The following is a 16,376-nucleotide window of genomic DNA, read 5'->3' as shown; positions in this document are numbered from 1 at the left end:
ATCTGAATTTTTTATTCCAAATATATAGAGTAATAAGTAATCTGAAATAGCCGGAATTTTTATAAAAACCATTTTTGTTATTCCATTTTTTTACCTAAAATGTTTTATATTTAATTTGAATTATCTGAAAACCAAACTTTTTTAAGTATATTGCAGTTTCTAGTTTTATTATACGAGCCTAACCTAGCCGAACCGAATTTGAAACTATCCAAATCAAAAATAGTTCATGTAGTAATAAATCAATTAACTTCTATCCGAACTATCTGATATCTAAAATACCTAAAGCGAACAGAACCGATATCAAAAATGCTGCTCAAGCCTAGTAGATTTCATTGTTTGCGGGGTTACATTAACCTATTTTCAAATAATAGAGCTATTTGTAAAACGTTTTACAATACAGGGACTAAACGGATAAAACTACAAAAGTTCAAAAGCGAAGGTAGTAAGTAGTAGATGTCACACCTGCTTAAGAGTTAAGACTCCTTGAACTTTCCTTCTTCGTATTTGCCGACGGCAAGGAAAGTTCTCGATCACATCTCCCTCCTCCGATCAAACAACACACGATGCAGCACTTACTCTTCGCGGTTGTACTCTCCGAGGTCGCGGTGATACTGGCGCTCTCTTTCAAAACGCCGATTCGGAAGCTCCTGATCATGAGCCTGGATCGCGCGAAGCGCGGGCGCGGACCGGTGGTGGTCCAGACCGTCTCCGCGACGGTCTGCGTGGTGCTGGTGGCGAGCGTGTACAGTATGATGGAGATCCAGAAGCGCTGGATCGAGGAGGGTGCAATGAACCCGACGGATGAGGTCATCATGTCTAAGCATCTCCTCGAATCCACTCTCATGGGTAAAGCCTCCTTTTCGCTTCTCCGGTTAGATCCGGTTTTTTTTAAATTGGTTTGTTAGTAAACTCTTAACCGGAAATTACTAGTAGAGAGAATTCGAGATCCGGTTTAAGGAAACTATGTTGTCGTGGAGGTTGAGATCTTGTGATGGATCTTAGATAGACTGATGATTTAGCTCAAGCTCTTGAATGTTTGTGATTACTGTGTGTTGATCTTACTCGTGTAGTCGAATTTAGAGTAGATATATACTAATGGTTTAGCTATTGATTCAATCAAATTGGATGTGGAGGGATTCATATTGTGTGCCCAGGAGGTTTTTGTTTCGGTGAAATCAGCTTCTCCAGACTCAGTTAAAGCCTTCTTCTACTTTGTGTAAACCTTAGTTGCTACCTACTGGTGTGATTGCTTATTAGCTCTTCCCCTCCTATGTATCAACTTACTACACTCAAATTGGCTATGGAATTAGTATCATAAAAGCTTTTTGTTATTTAAAATCTGGCTTTCAAAGTTTCAGTTTGATATCTTTTGTGCTTGGGTAAAACCTCTGAACTGTGTCTTCTTCTTTGTGTAAAACCTTAGTTGCGAGTGTGATTGCTTAGCTCTTCTCCTCCTCCTCTATGTCAACTTCAAATTGGCTATGCAAGTAAAGTATCCATAAAAAGCTTTTGTTATTTGAAATTTCAGCTTTTAAAGTTTCAGTTTTTTTTTTTTAGATTTCTTTTGTGCATTTGGTATATTTCCTCTTCTGCTTTGGTAAAACCTTATATTAGTTGTGCTATACGTCCAGGTGGGTTTCTTTTCCTTGGGCTGATGATAGACAGGCTGCACCACTACATGAGAGAGCTACGCATGAGAAGGAAGACCATGGAAGTTGTAAAGAAGGAAGGATCGGTTTTGGAAGGTGAGAAAGCCAGAGCTTCAGATGAAGTCAAAAGCTTGAAACAAGAAATCACATCTCTTCGGGAAAGACAAAAGCAGCTGGAGTCTGAGATCGAGGCAAAGACTAAAGAAATCCGTACTGAAGAAACAAGTGGAATAGCTCTACAGAAGCAATCTGAAGGGTTCCTGATTGAGTTTAACCGGCTGTCTGAGGAAAACCAGGATCTTCGTTACCAATTGCACACTGTGGATTCAAGAATTTCGCGTTCAAGCATCAAGAAGAATACTTGAGCCAGTCTGTACTCCAACATTTTTTTTTAGTTTAAACTTGTTTGTGATATTACGTTTGGTGTTTGTTAATAGGGTGATTTGCTGCTTGGTAATTGAATCTTGTCTTTAACCATATGGAAGATAATGGGAGTAAATCAGAGGGAATACAAAAACACAAAATACATTTGTTTCTTTTTGTCCTAGTGTTGTTGGCTGAAGTTGAAATGATCAAATGATCTAATTCCGTATGCCTTGTTTCTTATTTCTCTCCATATAAATATTACAGTAGCTTTCCAAATTTGATGTTATTCGTTTTTCCAAGTTGAAGGAACTTGTCGAGAAAAGATTGGTGGAGATTCAGACAAGTTGATTCAACCTGATGCTCATATTTGCGATTCTGTCTTGAAGTATTGTATTACGACTCTCTTCTGCTACCCTTTCCTGATCTCAAGAGGAGATGTTGTTCCTTTTCTCATTTTCTGTGTGTGTTGTTGTGTGAAGATGTTTGCAGGCTGTAGAATAATAGAGTTGTGGTACTGGTACACATGGAATGGAGAATATATTGCTCTCTCTATCTCTCTCTTTGGTATTTTTGACAAAAAGGGTAAATAAGCAGTAGCCTCTCTCATCTTTATCATAATCCAAGTTTTTGCTATTTTAGATGAATATTTTAAAATGGAGTTTTACAAGAGAGGAAGAGTTGATTGTTTGCATAATTTGTTGGTCTGGTTGGTATCTTGAGAGTTTGGGAGGAGGAAGGAGAAAGAAATCTGTTTCTTCTGTAGAAGGTGGAGGTGCCAAAACTCTCTTCAGGCTCCTCTTCTCCTTCTTCATCCTCCCTATTGGTTTGTTTATGTTTTTATAACAATTAACAATAAATTAATAGTTTTTCTATTAAAAAATTGTTTATGGTTTTGGGTTCAATGAATCTTTTGTTTTTGGTGCCCAGATCCGATTCTTTCTATCTTCCCACTGTCCTTGGAAATCCCAATGACACCAACTAGACCTTTTTCTTTAAAAAATATTCTTTTTATTGATTTTAAATAATAACTGGCACATTCTTTACGCATTATCTCGGTTTTGTCTGCAAAGTTTGGATTTTTGTAAAGGCTTTTCTTTCCTGTCATCTGGGTTTTTGTGGGGTCCAAACCACTCTTGATTCAACTTGGCAACTTCATTCAGCTTCAAGTTCCCAAAAACAATTGTTTTTTGTTTTTTCATAAGTTGGTTAGGTAATCTCTCAATTCCTATTGGTCATCTACCTATCCTCTCCTTCCATTTATACTCTCAGAAACAGCCACAACAGATCAAAAAACAAAAAGGAAGCAAAAACACACCAAAATAATGCTTCTCTACTTTCTCATCTCATGTCTCTCTTTCTTTTTCTTGTCAAAATCGTTATCTCTTCCTCCATGGGCATCTGAAACCAAATCCTTGCTCTCTTTCTACCTCTCCAAGAACCTCCTCTTCACCAACACTCTCCATCCAACCAAACCCGACCCTGCCTCTCCTGCGCTAGAAGACCATATGTCGGTCCTTGACCTCCCTGACCTGGCTCTCGACCGCATTCTCGACCTTCTTCCACCCTCTGGACTCTCTAGTATGGCTAGGGTTTGTAGCTCCTTGAGGGAGAGGTGTGTGAGTGATCATCTGTGGGAGAAACACTTGGTGAGCAAATGGGGCAAGATCCTTGGCCCTTCTGCGTATAGAGAGTGGAAATGCTATCTCTCTTCCTCCCGTCATCTTGATTCTTCTCCTCTTCACCAAACCGGTCATCCTCTTGGGCTTGATAAACTCATCATCGCTTGTCTTCGATCTATTTCCTCTGTTTTGAGAGATGATGATAGTAAACAGAGGAAGGCTCTGCCAGTTGATTCCACTATGAGCTTCTATATCTCACTTGAAACTGGTCGTTTTTGGTTCCCAGCTCAAGTTTACAACCGTGAGGTAATCAATTTTATTAAACAACATAGTTAGTTTTTTTTATTTTTTCTGGATTTGATCATTAAAGTAGTGGTCTCTTTTGGTGTAAGAGCAGAATGGGCATGTAGGGTTCATGTTGTCATGTTATGATGCAGAGCTTAGCTATGACGCCCTCACTGATACTTTTCAAGCGAGGTATAATTTATCTGAGGTTCACATTTGACAGTTTTTTTTTAACTTATTCTTCATCGAAGTCATTTTTAATATAAAAAGAAAACTCTGTTTTGGGGATTTTAGGTATCCGCCACAGGGTAGAAGAGCAGGTTCGGTTGAAAAGGGTGTGACATGGGAGAGGCTAAGAGCAGCTCCCCTTGAGGCTTCTCCTCATCATCTTCATGTGTCAGAAGAGTCTCTAAACGAGTTGAAACCTGGAGATCATATCGAGATTCAGTGGAGAAGGAACAAAGAGTTCCCTTATGGTAAATCTTTTGATGACTCTTGGTTCGAACATACCCTGATTCTGAAAACAAAGCTTGTTGTTGTGTTAGGATGGTGGTATGGTACCGTTGGCCATTTGGAATCGTGTGATGGGGATCTCAACCATTGTCATTGCCATCTTAGTGGTGCGTTCTTCTTCTCAGCTTCATGTTCTGTTTTTTACTCATTTTCTCGTTTAAATTCCCAAGTTGAAAAGTGTGAACATTGAAGAGATCTGATTAGAGCATTGGTCCTCAAAAAAGCCAAATGATGGCGATATGTCTTGATTTTTCTCGACATTTTGATAAAATGTGTGTCTTGAAAAATGGTGGTCAACAATGATTCTGTCTCTTTTTTTAAACTCCAAAAGATCTTTTCTTTTGTTGGCACCTCTCAACACCACACAAAGTAGAAATCAATTAGAATAATAATGTAAGATTTTGTGTGTTGCCCACTGATATGAACCAAAAAGCTTACTTCCTCTTAACCTAATCTCTCTTAGAGATTAAGTTAATTCTTGGAAGCTTGTCTCTTATTAATAATAAAAAACCCTTATATAGAGATACAATTTTGTAGAATATGGAAAACATTTAAACTAATATAAAAAGTAAACCAATTATTAAATAGAAAACTACCAAAACTCTTAATGTAAAATATCATAATCTATCTAACCATATTCCCATATCATTATCCCCTCCTTCCAATCGGAGCTTGTCCTCAAGCTCCAACTAATGATAAGCACAAGAATCACTACATGACCATAGCAATGTATTTGCTGTCCAAACTAATTGTCATGCTCTGCCATAAACCGTGACAGAAACTGCACTTGATCACCGCAACAGTTTACTTTCTTTGTTGAGGTATCACATATTTGAATTGAAAACTTGCAAAGCATATTAAAGTCTGATTTTTTTCTCTTTGTCACCATATCTTCCTGCAACATAGTTTCCTCCTCACAGACTTTCTCCTCATGAATTTCTTCTAGCACTGTCTTGGGCTGCTCGCATGCTTCTTCATTTTGTGTGGTAACCCCTTTACCTTTAATCTCACTCATTATTTGAACGTCTGTTAGTTCGTCGGCAGAGAACTTGACGGCTGATCTCTGCTCAGTGTTTGTGGTGTTCACCTTGGCGGCAAATGCACCTCTTGGTTCTACCACGAGTTTCTCCAACAGCTTATCATGTTCATCCACTTTCGCTCTTGTTGATCGAACCTCCTCCGTTAGAGCCGCCAATTGTGCTAGTATACTATCGAGCTTGGCCTCCATAGAATCGTTTTGCTCTGATACCAAATTGATATGAACCAAAAAGCTTACTTCCTCTTAACCTAATCTCTCTTAAAGATTAAGTTAATTCTTGGAAGCTTGTCTCTTATTAATAATAAGAAACCCTTATATAGGGATACAACTTTGTAGAATATGGAAAACCTTTAAACTAATATAAAAAATAAACCAATTATTAAATAGAAAACTATCAAAACTCTTAATGTAAAATATCATAATCTATCTAACCATATTCCCATATCACCCACTTACATCATAACTATACCCAACCCCCTGATCGTATAGCTAAACCAATGAGTATTGTAGAAAGGTTTATTGCATTCATATGTTGTGCTAAATGGTAAAAGTATTGATTAAAAACAGAGATGGTGGTGTTGGAGTTCAACCAGTACACAGTGGGGTCGAGGTGGAGAAGAACAATGATCAACAAGAGAGAACATAGAGAGGAAGGTAACGAGGAAGACGGGTTCTACGGAGGAATCAGAAAGCTAAGTTGTAAAGAAGAGATTGCAACGTGGACACGTCTCTGGCCATCCTCCATCTTGGAGTAGCATGAAGAAGAAGAACAACCACATTGCGAAACAACATTTGCACGAAGCGTAGGACGTCAAGTTTAGATGTGTATTCTATTGTATCCAATGTATGATTAACAATTTGATTATATTTATTCGAGAATAGATTTTTTTTTTTTCCAAAGCAGCGGATAACATATATAACCACGAAGGCATAGGGACTTTTATTTTTAGTCTTTCAACATCGAACTTACTTAACGATAGGTATATACAAAGCTAATATCTTCAAAAATACAAAGGCCTTACCATTACTACTACTACGACTAGTCTTTTTTAACAACACACAACATACGAACGAGAGACCAATTGTTCACATCAAACCAAACTCGTGTTTTACACTGCCTCTGCAAACCCGACCTGCTCTTTTCCAAAGTCAAACACGGTGTGGTATTTGCCCATGAACACATCTCCAAGGATCCTGTCACATTTTTACAAACCATGCTTTTCCGGTTAGTAAAGCTATATAGAAAGAAAAGAGCTGGAAACTGTTCTGAAGTGTAGAACCAATTACTTACCAGAGAGGTCCACGAGGTGGAGCAACGTCAAGTGCAATAAAGCCACTGATGCACTGTGCCGCAGGGCCCTCACCAACCTTCAGAACATACTGCTCACACCATACCAATGCCAAGAGATTAAATATATATGTATAATTTTCAGGTGAACACTACGAGATATGAATCAAATTTTTAATCCTACCTCCTCTGGAGCAAGATCAAAGACTTTGCCTCCAATGGTGAGCGAAACAGTGGGCATGGTCGAGAGTTGTGCACAGTCCACTGCAGATTCTCCCATTGGGCTGGGAAGACGCTCGCATAGCTGTCCAGGAAACCAACAACATTAGCAAATAAAACAACATCAGAACAAGAAAGGTTTAACAGAATGTATCAAAAGGTGATGTAATTGAAGCTTTACATCGTTGATGTAGTCCAATATGCGTTCCTGAGTCATGTTCTGCCTCAACTGGCTCTGTATCCAAACAACTGCCATCTCACATGCAGAACACGCGGCATCTCCAACACCATTGGAAGATTTGGCGTTTTCCTTGTCCACCACTGACTCAATGCCCATACTAAAACAAGAAAAGAAGAATCATAGTTAATAAGATATAGCTTCTCAGTAACATGAACGAAACCACTGGAAATTTACCTGACACCACGTTTACCATCGAAAGTGCACAGACCAATCTGCGAGCAGATTTTCTTCGGTTGGGTCTGCAAACCAAAGGGGGGTAATGTAAGTCAATATCATTAACATAACAAGAGTGGCATACACAGCATATGATTTGTTACAGAGACTCTTAACTAGTCTGATAAGCATACTTACCTCAGACAAAAGTAAATCCAAAATGGTTTGTCCGTACTGATCCACAACAATCTTGCACTGCTGGCTAACAACTCCAGCTGCTCCAATAGCATGGTTTATCATGGTGATTACAGTCTACACAAATAAAAACAAAAATAAGAGTGTATTACTACCAATACTACTCATTACGAAACCACTAGAGAACCCGTTCCAGGTTTCGTGCTTACTGTTGGACCCGCAAGCAAAGATGTTCCAGAATCTGCTATCGCAGAGCATCCACTTTCGCAATATCCTGTATAACAATGACTCAAAACCTTAGATCCAGTCGTTGCCAGCAAACATAAATAGTAAAGCCTTTCTAATTGGTTACGACCAGCTATATATATTATAAAGAACAAAGCATATTAATGCTATACATACCAGTGGGTGCACCGCCAATGAGAACATCACCCATGTCAAACTATTGCACACAAAAAAAAAAGCTTGAGTTAGACCACTGGAAGACGTTTATGTCAAAACAAGACAAGAAAATGATATATAACATACCTGCCAGTAACCCTTTTGTGTCACAGGGACATAAGTATGCTCTCCCTTGAAATGTTTTGGATCAACACCTCCAAATACAAGTTCACCACCTTCTTCATCCTCAGCGTTACGGTTAAGCCAAAATGAAAACACGGGCTCCTTGATGAGGCCTTGCTTGAGCATGTTGTACCTGTTATAAGAAAAAGACATCATGGTATGAGATTAAAGCTACAGGAAGTAGTTAGCTCAACCTAATCAAGAGAAGAAAATTGCAAGCGTACCAAACAGGAGCGGCATTTCCAACTGAGATCTCTTGGAATCCAAGACCAAGGATACCATCAAATTTAGCTACAACAAATGTTATACCAGGCTCCTTGGTTGCCTCAATAAACTCCTGATAAGATAGGCAATCGTAACAAGGAAGATCAGTGAAGTAGCATATATACGCAAAGGAGGGTTGAATAGGGTAGGATATATTTTACCTGATCCTTGACAACTAGATCGCCAACCGTGACGGCATCATTACTAAAGAAGCCAGCAATTGCCCCAGTTCCGTAGTGAATTGCGGCGGATTTTCCTGAATCAAAGATGAGCGACTTAGTTATAAACATCATAGCTCACATCCTCAAAGATGTTGCATCTTTGAAAGAAAGGTGAAAAAGATTCTCGGCTAAGCAAACAGACCTCATTACAAACACATACTACACTTTCAGAACACAAAACCACAATAAAGACTGCATAACTAATTCAGGAAATAATTTTTCAATAGAGAGAGTACACAAACCATTCTTCTCATATGTGCTTGAACGCGAGGACTTGTATTTGGAATGGAAGAGACATGCAATCTACACAACGTACAGAAACAAACATATTAATTCTCTTCTGCAACGTATCTTGACCATTTTTTTGAACCATTATAGACAATATATTGCTGCTCACCGAGAAATAGCATTTTGAAGATGGCACCCAGAGGTTAGAGCTCCCAGTGTCAAAAACCACGGTGAACTTCTGTGGCGGAGTACCAATAGCGATCTCACCGTAGTACTGAGCATCTAAGTAATTCTTCAGCGTGACAATATCAGCATCCCCAGAACCTCCAAGACCGTAAGCTCTCAAGGGCTTTAATTGCTTGGAACCAACACGTGCTGCAAGACGGCTCTTAGGATCCAACTTAAGTTTCTTCAGGCCAACCCTGAAAGTTCCATCATTACGCTCAGCAGAGGCAGAGAGAAACAGCAGGAACGAGACAATGAGTGACACAGCAACCGTTTTAGAGTATACTCCCATTTCACCTATTCATCAACAACAACAAAAAATCAGAACAAGACAGAATCAGAGGACCTATATTAGTCAACTAAAACATATTATAAGAAACTGTTTATATAGTAATAATACTAAAGGGTACAATTTTTACTTGGTCTTTCTCAAACAGATAAAGATGAACAAGGTAACACGCATTAAAGTGATAAAATTTATTTTCTTACTTAAGTCTCCCTCAAACAGCAACCAAGTAAGCAGTAGCGTGGAAGAAATAAATAAAAGAGAAAGACTTTTGACTCTGCAAATGATAAAGACCTTTCCTTTTCTGGTTAAACATTGATTACAACAAAACCCTAGAAACACCAAATCATTTCTACGAATGGGTTCACAAGAAACTTGAGATCAGAACAATCATTTAGCAAGATAAATAAAGAGGTGTAGTACTGTACGATTGCATGATCAAACAAAAAAAAAAATCAAAAGCTTCAAAACCAAAATTCGCACTGTTCAAGCACGACTACTATAGTGAAGAGCAAAATTAACCGCCCAGGGAGCCACGAATCACCTAATCTGATCATACGTAGATACTAATCTACATCGAAACACAGAGAAGAGAGGAGAGGAGAGGAGAGGCGGAGAACACTCACCGAAGCGAAGGCACGAGATGCTCTGAAAATGAGGAAAGTATTGATGATGAAGAAGGATACGAGGAGAGATATTAGTTGTATTTATCCTAAGAGAGAAGACGCTACAATAACAGGGCTGTTCCTTAATTGACTACGACAGGGACCCACTTTTATAATCTGGTCATAAGAGAGAGAGCGTGTAGCACTGGTTTCTATATCAGCCGTTGGATCGAGTCTGATGAACAGTTGGATTATATCGTTGCAGAGGCGGCCCTTGACGGAAGCGAGAGAAGCGACCGCTTCCAGCCGTCCAATAATTATATATGTTTCGACCACATTTTGACAGTAAAGTCTTAGTAGCATTGGTGGTTGACATGCTGCTAAATCCACAACAGGTCACGTGTTCGAACCTCGCATCCTTCATTTCGGCCACATTTATTTTTTTGGCTTGTAGCCTTTAGATTTGTAGGACCGGCTCTGATCGTTGTCGAATGGATAGGAAGGTTTAACGAATCTAGTTTTTTTATATTTAGCGGAAATTAATAATCAAGGTGCTTACGAACTTAGAGTGGACTACGTGCTCTTATAAGATCTTATCCGTTGATTTGAGATGAGTCAAACTGTGGTTCATCTTTCTATCATCTGTTCTAAAGCCCAATTTAAGGAAAGAAGGCATACCTCATGGACAATGATCAATTAAAAGTTTATATTTGGGCTTTTGTTAAAAGAAATAAAATATATTTGACCTTTTCAAACTTAGGGTCCAACTGGTAACACCAACCGAGGAAAAAAATTGCAGGGAATAGCAAGGATGTGATGTCGGCAAAAAATTTCTGATCTCAAGAATTGCAAGTTTATCAAAAATTGCAGGGAAAAAAATTCCGATCCAAACTGAACTTTTATTATTGGATACAAATCCAAACTAAACTTGTTTCTTGTGATGTCGGCAAAAAAAAAAACTTGTTTCTTGTTATATCTTTTTCTAAGAATGTAAATTCCATTTCAAGAATGTGATAATATTTTTCTTTAGAAAAAAAAGAATGTAATAGTAGTTTTTCTTTTTTTGAAAGCTAAGAATGTGAGAATAGTTTTAGCAAAAAAAAGAAGAAAATGCGATCATATTTCATACTGAGATCTTCAAGCTGCATTATTTACGTATGTTTTCATAAGTAATAAACGTCACATTAAATCTTTCTGATCTTCAGAGGATCGATCTTCTTCCAAATTCAACTTCTGCATCTTCTCAGATCCAGCCTCGGAGGTTTCTTCCTGCCCAAGCAATCTCTTACCACCCGGTTTCACGTTGGTATCCGGAGAGTTTGCCAATATGCAGTCGATGGAATTGCTCGTCCCAAGTATCTAAGTAATGTGTCAGAAAGTAAATGAACTCAGTGGTTTTCAAATGATTAGTTAGCCTATTGATTGATCTATGTATTTGATTACCAGCTTGTCATATAACTCCGACTGATTTGCAAGTGCAGCGTTAGTCTTCTTCGTTTGTTTAAGCACTTCTTCAAAAAGCTGTTGATTCTCCACTTGTATATCAGCCAACTAAAATCAAATAGGGGTATACGATCAAGAAAAATCAATTTCCAAAATTAAAATACTAACATGTGCATTATTGGTTACAGGGGCGGATGCACATGAGAGCTAGAGGGGTCAGCTGACCCCTATAAATTTTAATAATCTACAATAACTTTTGAGAGTTTGTAATGCTTGACCCCACCTAAAGTTTTTCATTGACCCCTGTAAGCTAAGCATCCGTAATTTCAGTTTTTTTTTATAAAAAAAACACAATTACTTGATCATTTAAACGTAACCCAAATCTAGACGAATAACTCAGGCCATTTTATATGGGCTTAGCTAAAGTTAAAAATCATGTACATGTTAAAATATTTACTAAAACTGGTTTTCTTGCTAAATGTTTATTTATCGGATTACTAAAGATATGTGTAATTATCTTTCTTTTCTATTGTTTAGGATATATAGTTTTCAAAAATGTCTTTCATATATATTAAAAGAATTTATCGTCAAAAATATATTTAAAGAATTTTTAATTGATGTTATCTTTAGTTTGTTAAGTAAAAACATTTAAACTTGAAAATAAACATACTAAATAAACATTGAATGTGAAAATAACATATATAAAAATTGCTAAAACTATCTATGTGTAAATTTTATAAAGTAAATCAAAATATTTTAAATTTTGTTTCATTAATCGAAAATATTTTATAAGATTTTCAAATATATCTAGTGTGTTTAAAATTTAATGGTATATTTTTATATTTAGTATATTATATAGCTAATTAATAATATATTGATGACCCCAGTATAAAAAATTTCTGTCTCCGCCACTGATTGGTTATATAATATATATATATATATATATATATATATATAACATATGGATCTACTTTGCCATACATGTATTTGGTTCGTCCGCGCCATTTCTTCAACAAGCTTCTGGTTATCCAAATCAATCAACTGAAAATACAAGTAAATCCGCTCTATATAAATTAAAAACAATATAATTAAAAGAGATTTCATGTTGAAAATTTACAATATGATAAAATAAGAGAGAAATGTAACTAATGTCACGGTTGAAATAAACAGTTTGTACTCACGTTTTCATCCGTATGAACATCTTCAGAGGGAACAGAGAGGCTCACTGGTAAACTAACTGTTTCACCGGGGTTGCTGGTAACTTTGTTGCTTTGATCATCTGAATTCAGGCCACCAACGTTTCCTCTGGAACTTGACATATATAGAGTCGAATACAAACAACGGAGAGACGATTTTAGGAGCGAGAGAGATCAGAGAGTCTTGGGAAGTCTTCTGTGTCAACATCAGTGCTGCTCTTTGATAATTAAAGGCTCTCAGCCGACCCATTGTTCATCACATCTGTTAACCCCTTCAACTTTCTCGGAAGGTCATAATAAAACTGTCATAAATGAACTTCATATCAAATATTTATGATAATTTACATGGGGTTGATCGATTTAAAAGGGACAATTAATTAAGATGAGTTTAGCCCTAAGGAAAATAAGTTAATTTTCCAAGATGCAGGGTCTAGGGCTTAGTCTAAACTTTGTTGTGAGTACATGCATAGTACGCTGAATAATATGCGTAATTAACTACCGTACGTATTAAAAATCAATCTACATATTTCTCTATAACTTAACAATCAATCTACTATCCGTAATTAACGACCGTACGTATATATTATTCAGCGTTAATCTCGATTGAGGTTTGATTATTTCACCCTAGTGTAAGCGATCTTCACTTTAAGCTTTCGATTTTCCAATGTCAATTTCTATATAACTGTCAACTGAAATGATACAACAAAGTTCGAAATACTTACGCACAATCAGAAATCAAATAAGTTAGGATCAAAAGATCATCACTAAATTAATTACCTTCTTCAAAGGATTTTCATCTCATAATTGTGTATCAGAGGAAGCTTATTATTTAAACTATGGTGTTTTTCCCATCTTGTTTCAAAATTTATCATTACTAATTCATTATTTAAAATTACAAAGTTTAGTTATTACTTAATTAGTGTTTATCAATCTTTCTATTTTTTAAATTTATTTTATAATTAAAGATTATGTTTTCGGGTAACAGCATCATATATATATATATATATATATATATATATGTATATATAGAATAGGAATTTTTAATGTATTTTTATTTTTGGGCCAATATATATATAATTTATAAACAATTATCTAATAAAAATAATTATTTATTATTCATTAAGGTTATAAACAATATTAATATTTATAAATTAAAAAATCACTTTATAAATAATAGTATATAAGAAATTTTTTAATAAACTCAAAAGACTATTTATAATCGTTCCGGTATATTTGGTGATATGTACGTTCTCAACAGAATATTATGAATCTAGTAGAATTTTTTTTGTAACACATCTAGTAGAATCTTTTACAAGATAGGAAAAATTAGATAATTTTGAACAATATTCATTTTTAATAATATTTCATGTTAGGAATATTTAATAGTTATTTGAACATGGTTGATGAACTTTACTTCATTTTATTAAGACATGGCTTGAGAACTAGCATGTAGTTTAAAATAAGATAAACCAACGGCAACAACTTTTAAGAAGAACTGAAGAAGGTAAAACAAATGACAAATGTAGCACTTATTATTGGTCAAAACAACACACAAACAAAGTAGTCGACACTTCAAATGGCAAGAACCGAGTTCTTGTTAGCATTAGGAGCCTTGACATAAGCGACGAGCGAAGAATCTCCGGTTCTAGTCAATGTCTTGAGCTCATAACCCAACCAACACCTCGAACTCTTCCTATTGTAGAAAAACCCTAAACACTTACAATCTCTCGTACACTTGTCCCCACACGCTTTCTCCGTCGCCGACGAGCCTCCGTTATACTTAGTCATAAAACTATCTGCTCCTTCGATCTTGAAATAATGAAACGTTTTGGGATCGCAGCTAGTCAAACTAGGAGTCTTACAAGTGACCTCGTCCCAACCAAGAAGCCCTTTGTCGCTAGGACAAGCGTTACACTGTCCTTTGTTACACAAACCAAACTCACCACAATGCTCAGCGAGTCTACACTCATCATTACCGTCAGTATCAGCGTTTGTAAACGCCGTGTATGTGACGTCCCAAGCGGTAGAACTCGCTAACGTACTGTAACTCCAAACTCTGACGTTTCCGTCTGATTCTAACCGAAGAAAACTCAACGTAGCGTTGTGTTTAGGCCGCGAGAGGAAAGTGGAGACGTTGAACTGAGAACCAGAGTCCACACCTTCCATGTGTAGACCCCACGTGGTGTCTGTATCCTCGACAGCTTGGAATGTCATTGACTGTAACTGAGTTATCTTCGTAAAGAACTCATATTCGTAATAAGCGATTGGTTTTGGCGTTTTGTTTGTCGTGTAGTACAAAACTAGCTTCCCGGCTTCCATCACGAGACTGTAAGGTCCGTTTGTGTTGACCGATGGAGACATTCGGCTCACGAGCTTGTTCTGACCGTTGGCTTTCAAAGACTGTCCGACAAGAAGTGTATCGGTCGGTGAATCAAAGCTTTGCCATAAGAACTTCCCGCTGGAATCGTATATTACCATATTGCCATTCTCCAAGATTTTGATACCAACGGCGTTTTTGTTAGCCGTGTTCGTTTGCCACACCACGCGACCATCGGCTTCGGCGAGTACTAGGTTTCCATCTTCTCCGAAAGTCAACGTGGCGTCTTCTTTGACCGGAGAGCCTCTGTTTGCTTCCCAGACCCATCGGAGAGTTGACTCTTGGGCTCTGTTTCCGATTCTTAGAGCAAGAGTGTATGCGTTTGGAGTTGTATTGTAGAAGCAGAGACGGAAGTTGTCGTTGAAGGGTTGGAAGCCACGTACGTCGGCATTGTATTCAATAGGACTGTAGTCAGTGTAGTCTCCTTCGTTCACCACTCGGAACTGCTCGTCGACGGGGACTTTGGCTTGTGCTCCGGTTAAGGAGAATATAGAGAGAGTGAGGAAGATGGCTAATGTGATTGAGGTTTTCATTTTTTTTTTGTTTATGTGGATTTGGTGTGATTGAGTACGCAGTGTGAGCTTCTTTTTATAAGCAGCCAAGGAAGTGTTTTGAGGAGTGTTTTGACTCATCAGTGACCCGAGTCCATGATGGTCTTTCTTTTGTAACAGTTTCTTTTTTGTTAAATTCGGTGTAAAGAGAAAATTTATATATATTTTTAAAAGACTTTTTCTTGGGTTCACCCCCTAGGGTGAACCTTTAGGTTCACCAACCAATAGAAAATTATTATTTTAAATCTAGTATCTTTTAATTAAGAAACAAAAATAAGTTGCCAAATTATATTATGCTTTTAAAATAAATAAAAAAGATTAAATAAATAAAAATAACAATAGTTCTCAATAAAGATTATTTTAAAAAATATTTATTTATAAGATTTGAAGTTTAGTGTTTAAGATTTATAGTTTAGAATTTATCCAAATGTTTAGTGTTTTTCCAAGGGATAGGGTTTACCCAAGGATTTAGGGTTTACCCAAGAGTTTAGGGTTTACCCAAGGGTTTAGGGTTTAGGATTAGATTTTAGGGTTTAGTGTTTTGTTGACAACATGTTTAGTGTTTTTCCAAGGGTTTATAGTTTACCCAAGGGTTTAGGGTTTAGGATTAGAGTTTAGAGTTTAGTATTAGAGTTTAGGGTTTAGTGTTTTGTTGACAACATTAATTTTTTTAATTCGTTTTTATATACTATTTTTATTTATTTTAAAATTTTATTTTGAAAAATAATATAATTTGACAAATTATTTGTTTCTTAATTAAAAGATACTAAATCTAAAATGATAAGTTTCTATTGGTTGGTGAACCTAAAGGTTCACCCTAGGGGGTGAACCCAAGAATAACTCTTTTTA

At 36.8% G+C, this 16,376-nt stretch overlaps 5 protein-coding genes across 5 annotated transcripts in view; 3 read left to right on the top strand and 2 right to left on the bottom strand.

The window, feature by feature from the left end:
• Positions 1-16,376, top strand: part of LOC108829134 (25.3 kDa vesicle transport protein SEC22-1) — a 57,317-nt gene that overhangs the window by 2,382 nt on the left and 38,559 nt on the right. The gene's annotated exons all lie outside the window — the stretch shown is intronic.
• Positions 456-2,241, top strand: LOC108834185 (uncharacterized). Its single transcript, XM_018607532.2, has 2 exons — positions 456-846; positions 1,632-2,241. The coding sequence occupies exons 1-2, from the start codon at positions 564-566 to the stop codon at positions 2,012-2,014; spliced, it is 666 nt and encodes a 221-aa protein (XP_018463034.1). The 5' UTR covers positions 456-563; the 3' UTR covers positions 2,015-2,241.
• On the top strand, positions 2,574-6,364 carry LOC108834184 (F-box protein At2g32560). Its single transcript, XM_018607531.2, has 5 exons — positions 2,574-3,940; positions 4,032-4,111; positions 4,214-4,395; positions 4,465-4,539; positions 6,039-6,364. Exons 1-5 carry the CDS (start codon positions 3,338-3,340, stop codon positions 6,224-6,226), a joined length of 1,128 nt encoding a protein of 375 aa, XP_018463033.2. The 5' UTR covers positions 2,574-3,337; the 3' UTR covers positions 6,227-6,364.
• On the bottom strand, positions 6,380-10,136 carry LOC108834183 (aspartic proteinase A1). Its single transcript, XM_018607530.2, has 14 exons — positions 9,982-10,136; positions 9,014-9,366; positions 8,859-8,919; positions 8,557-8,651; positions 8,356-8,468; positions 8,096-8,264; positions 7,970-8,009; positions 7,777-7,841; positions 7,571-7,684; positions 7,394-7,458; positions 7,160-7,316; positions 6,944-7,063; positions 6,763-6,851; positions 6,380-6,665 (listed from the first exon to the last, which is right to left on the bottom strand). The coding sequence occupies exons 2-14, from the start codon at positions 9,359-9,361 to the stop codon at positions 6,581-6,583; spliced, it is 1,521 nt and encodes a 506-aa protein (XP_018463032.2). The 5' UTR covers positions 9,362-9,366; positions 9,982-10,136; the 3' UTR covers positions 6,380-6,580.
• On the bottom strand, positions 14,005-15,552 carry LOC108858750 (EP1-like glycoprotein 3). The gene has a single exon (XM_018632628.2). The coding sequence runs from the start codon at positions 15,507-15,509 to the stop codon at positions 14,172-14,174; it is 1,338 nt and encodes a 445-aa protein (XP_018488130.2). The 5' UTR covers positions 15,510-15,552; the 3' UTR covers positions 14,005-14,171.

Source organism: Raphanus sativus, chromosome 5 (genome assembly GCF_000801105.2).
Source record: "Raphanus sativus cultivar WK10039 chromosome 5, ASM80110v3, whole genome shotgun sequence".
In the NCBI taxonomy this organism is placed as follows: Eukaryota; Viridiplantae; Streptophyta; class Magnoliopsida; order Brassicales; family Brassicaceae; genus Raphanus; species Raphanus sativus.
The sequence above is the reverse complement of the archived record's forward strand: the minus strand, read 5'-3'. Positions and strand labels throughout refer to the sequence as shown.

Bases quoted from the DNA above. Each gene is read 5' to 3' on its own strand.
- LOC108834184 (XM_018607531.2), top strand. From the start codon at position 3,338: ATGCTTCTCTACTTTCTCATCTCATGTCTCTCTTTCTTTTTCTTGTCA. The intron at 3,941-4,031 runs GTAATCAATTTT...GTGTAAGAGCAG, and splicing joins CTCAAGTTTACAACCGTGAG to AATGGGCATGTAGGGTTCAT. The intron at 4,396-4,464 runs GTAAATCTTTTG...TTGTTGTGTTAG, and splicing joins GAACAAAGAGTTCCCTTATG to GATGGTGGTATGGTACCGTT.
- LOC108834183 (XM_018607530.2), bottom strand. From the start codon at position 9,361: ATGGGAGTATACTCTAAAACGGTTGCTGTGTCACTCATTGTCTCGTTC. The intron at 8,010-8,095 runs GTATGTTATATA...TGTGTGCAATAG, and splicing joins CACAAAAGGGTTACTGGCAG to TTTGACATGGGTGATGTTCT. The intron at 7,064-7,159 runs GTAAAGCTTCAA...TTTCCTGGACAG, and splicing joins TATTGGACTACATCAACGAT to CTATGCGAGCGTCTTCCCAG.
- LOC108858750 (XM_018632628.2), bottom strand. From the start codon at position 15,509: ATGAAAACCTCAATCACATTAGCCATCTTCCTCACTCTCTCTATATTC.
- LOC108834185 (XM_018607532.2), top strand. From the start codon at position 564: ATGCAGCACTTACTCTTCGCGGTTGTACTCTCCGAGGTCGCGGTGATA. The intron at 847-1,631 runs GTAAAGCCTCCT...CTATACGTCCAG, and splicing joins CCTCGAATCCACTCTCATGG to GTGGGTTTCTTTTCCTTGGG.